This window comes from Elephas maximus, chromosome 10 (genome assembly GCF_024166365.1).
Source record: "Elephas maximus indicus isolate mEleMax1 chromosome 10, mEleMax1 primary haplotype, whole genome shotgun sequence".
Taxonomy (NCBI): domain Eukaryota; kingdom Metazoa; phylum Chordata; class Mammalia; order Proboscidea; family Elephantidae; genus Elephas; species Elephas maximus.
Window position 1 is genome coordinate 29,656,813 of NC_064828.1, and position 3,844 is coordinate 29,660,656.

The 3,844-nt window shown below is 34.2% G+C and overlaps 1 protein-coding gene across 1 annotated transcript; it reads left to right on the forward strand.

The window, feature by feature from the left end:
- The first annotated feature begins 656 nt into the window (after window positions 1–656).
- On the forward strand, window positions 657–1,605 carry LOC126083601 (olfactory receptor 4K2-like). Its single transcript, XM_049897477.1, is given in 2 exon segments — window positions 657–962; window positions 964–1,605. Coding segments are annotated over 2 exon segments (945 nt in total). The 5' UTR covers window positions 657–659.
- Window positions 1,606–3,844: the final 2,239 nt, after the last annotated feature.

The following is a 3,844-nucleotide window of genomic DNA, read 5'->3' on the forward strand; positions in this document are numbered from 1 at the left end:
TCAAATAAAATAGAACCAACCAAAGAAATTTTCATCATAGTTTATACTCTTGAGAAGACTATGATATTACATTAATAATAAAATACGATGTATTGAGTGCATTATTTCATTATAAACATATAACTAAATCATTTGTATACCTTTAAAAATTTTTATCTGAACACTGATGGAATTATTTGTGGAAGAGGCCAGCATGCTGTTTAGTGGTACCATTTTTATTATTAGCTTTTTTAGATTTTTGACTTGGCATGGAAAATACAGCAATGTCTTGGAAACCACTGTCAGGTGGGTTAAAAAAAGAGCTTTTGCTTGGGACAGAACAATTTCCAAACAGAAGTGAACAATATATAGTAAAGGAACCACCTGATTATAGTATAAGGATAGCATGGAAATCTTCACATTCATATGCTGGCTTCTAATAAATACCCAGGAAATAATTGTTTGAGTTGATGTAAAGGACATTAATTAAAAATTGTCCTCATGTTCTATACAAGGAACCTGGGCAACACATGGCCACATAAAATATTGAAATGAAAAACCAAATGATCATTGTTCTTTCAGGAAAAGCAGACTCTTAGAAATGGAGCTTTTGCTTTAAGGAATACTACTTTCTCCTTATTTTTTTCTTTGATACAGGTTTCCACCTATCAATTAAGACAATGGATACCGCCAATAAATCAACTGTGTCTGAATTTGTTTTGCTGGGACTCTCTAATTCCTGGAAGCTACAGATGTTTTTCTTCTTGGTGTTTTCATTGTTTTATGTGGTTACAGTGGTGGGTAATAGTCTCATAGTCATCACAGTTATAGCTGACCCTCACTTACACTCTCCTATGTATTTTTTGCTTACCAATCTTTCAATCATTGATATGTCTCTTGCCTCCTTTGCCACCCCCAAGATGATTACAGACTACCTCACTGGACACAAAACCATTTCTTTTGATGGTTGCATAACCCAGATATTTTTTTCTACATCTTTTTACTGGTACTGAGATTATTTTACTCATGGCTATGTCCTTTGACAGGTATATTGCAATATGCAAACCCCTCCGCTATGCTTCAATCATAAGTTCTCGGGTGTGTGTTGCTCTTGTGGTGGCTTCCTGGGTCATGGGAGTCATGCATTCAATGAGCCAGGTTGTATTTGCCCTCACATTACCATTCTGTGGTCCAAATAAGGTAGATAGCTTTTTCTGTGACCTTCCTGTGGTGTTCCAATTGGCTTGTGTAGATACTTATATTCTGGGTCTCTTTATGATCTCAACAAGTGGTATAATTGCCTTGTCCTGCTTTATTCTTTTATTAAATTCTTATGTTATTGTCCTAGTTACTATCAAGCATCATTCTTCAGGAGGATCATCCAAGGCCTTTTCCACTTGCACAGCTCATTTCATAGTTGTCTTCATGTTCTTTGGGCCATGCATCTTCATCTACATGTGGCCACTAAGCAGCTTTCTGGTAGACAAGATCCTGTCTGTGGTTTATACCATCTTTACTCCCATTCTGAACCCGATAATCTATGCCTTGAGGAATCAAGAAGTTAAGACAGCCGTGAGAAAACTGAAGAATAGGTTTCTAAATTCCAACAAGGCAACCTCTCATTAACTTCATTAACTTCTTGTTTTAACTTGATAGGCATTAAGTGCCACAGTTTTTGTATACACAGCATTGGTCACAGTCTTGTGTTAGACTCTTGTTTCAAGTGCTATCATCAAATTGTAATTGCCAAGAATTCGTGAGGGCACAAGGTAAGTGCATTTTGGGAAAGTACTTTCATTTAAAAGTTCAAAATGGATTTTAAATTTCAGTAGAGCAAATTGAAAGAAACAATTTCTTGCAGATGCAAATAGTATCTATAAAAAATATAAGGAATGATGGTTTCAGTTATGAGATTTAATATTAATAATGCATTAACTGGAAAAGAGGAACGAAGAATAAGAAGAGGAAGGATAAGTAACTAGAGAACTAGGAGACCATGACATTTACTCACAGCTAGCTAATGAGTTAACTTGGAGAGTTGCCCCTTAAGTATGATGAATTAGCAAAATTTCTATAAGCCTCAGGGAATCCATATCGCTGCAGGAGTTCAGCCTCTGACAGACAGGCAATAATTTTTCTGCGTACATTCCTCAGCCACTCTTACTTAACATTCAACCTATTTGTGATCACTTCTATTAAAGGCAAAGGGTTATATTTCTTTACAAATGTTGATGAAGTCCAAAGAAATGCTTTAAGTGGAGGAGTCTCCATTACTCACTCTTAGCATATAAGCAGAGCAATACGGCCATAGTAACTCCCTTCGGTAATGGAAAATCAGAGAGGATGGAGGGTTCTGCAAATCAGAAAACATTATAAATTGAATTTCAAAGCAGTACACTTTATTTAATACTATGGCAGTTAATGCCTGGGAAGTTAAAACCAGAATTAAGTTAAGAGATAAAGCTTGTAATAATAAGTGAAGACTTATGGAGAACCTACATTTTCTTTTTAAAGTATTGTTTACATTTCGGTTAAATTATTTTTTATTTTTAATATTTGGATGCAAAAACAAGAAATTTGTGCTTTATGATGCATTGTCAATGTAACAATTGTATTTATATATAGAAATGGGCTTTAGAAGATTAAATAGGTTAAAAAAGAAAGCTAAGTACAACCTTAGCTTTAAGGTACACAAGCTATCTCTACGACCTGCTGGGACTGGAATTTGCAAGTCTTGAAGGTCATGAGAAGTACTTCTGGGTGCCATGCTTGGCAAAATTTTTTTTTTTTTAATGATGGCATACATAAATAATTGTTACTTGAAATTTGCTAAGTGATATTTATAAAATATCATGCCTAGAATATGATCCACCTTGCAACCATAAAAAAAAAAAATAGTGTTTGATAAATATCAAGTTATTCTTTTCTGGCATTATTAAGTAAATGGAGAAAACCAAGATTGTATATGCACCAATTATTACTGATGAGAGAGAAGTTAAGAAAAGGAAATTCCTAACTATCTATTTTAAGCCAAATGATAAGAGAAATGTGTTTTTAATTCATCAGTGTATGTGTGTGTTTATGATTTTTTCCCCTTCATTAATGTATTCAACAAATAAGGGAAAGCTTTCCAGGTTACAGTTTTGTGGTATTGCATTTGAATCTTAGGTAGATATGAAGTGGTTGCATAGGAATGTTGACAGTATTATCATGAGAATGAAGTGTGTTTACATCAGCAAAATAACCAAATCACACAATTCTATTTGAAATAGGAGTAAAATGAACTAATTTAGGTTGTATTTGTGAACCTTCTGTCTGTTGTAGTTGCATGTATAAATATATTCAGGATCAAGGACTTGATTCATTTGAAAGACTTTTTATTGGTATTTGAAAAATGCCCAAAATAGTTCTTTCAACTAACATGTTTGTTTGGCCTGGAAATATTTTTAAATAGCAACTGTGTTTTTGTTTGTTTGCAACGTAAAATGTGGGGTCTTTTTAAAGGGATGCCATCAATCTTCAGTGCTTTTGTGGAGAATTCTAAAACCCAAAAAACATTTGGGGAAAAAAAAAACTCAAAAGTGTAACTGATCATCAGACAACTGTATAAGGCAAGTCAATGATCTGAGTGCCTGCTTTGATAACAAAGTTCTGCAGATAAGAATGAAAAAAGACCATGGACAGCCTCTGGAGGAACTGCTAGATAGTCACCTTCTCTGGTGACTCATCATGAGGCGTCACTATTCAAGATATCTCTACGGTTAATATAAATACTTAAATCTTAATTGGAAGTTATTGGTGAATGATGTTATTATTATGTTTTTTCAACAGGCTGCTGACATTCTTCTACCACGAGCAACGGCAG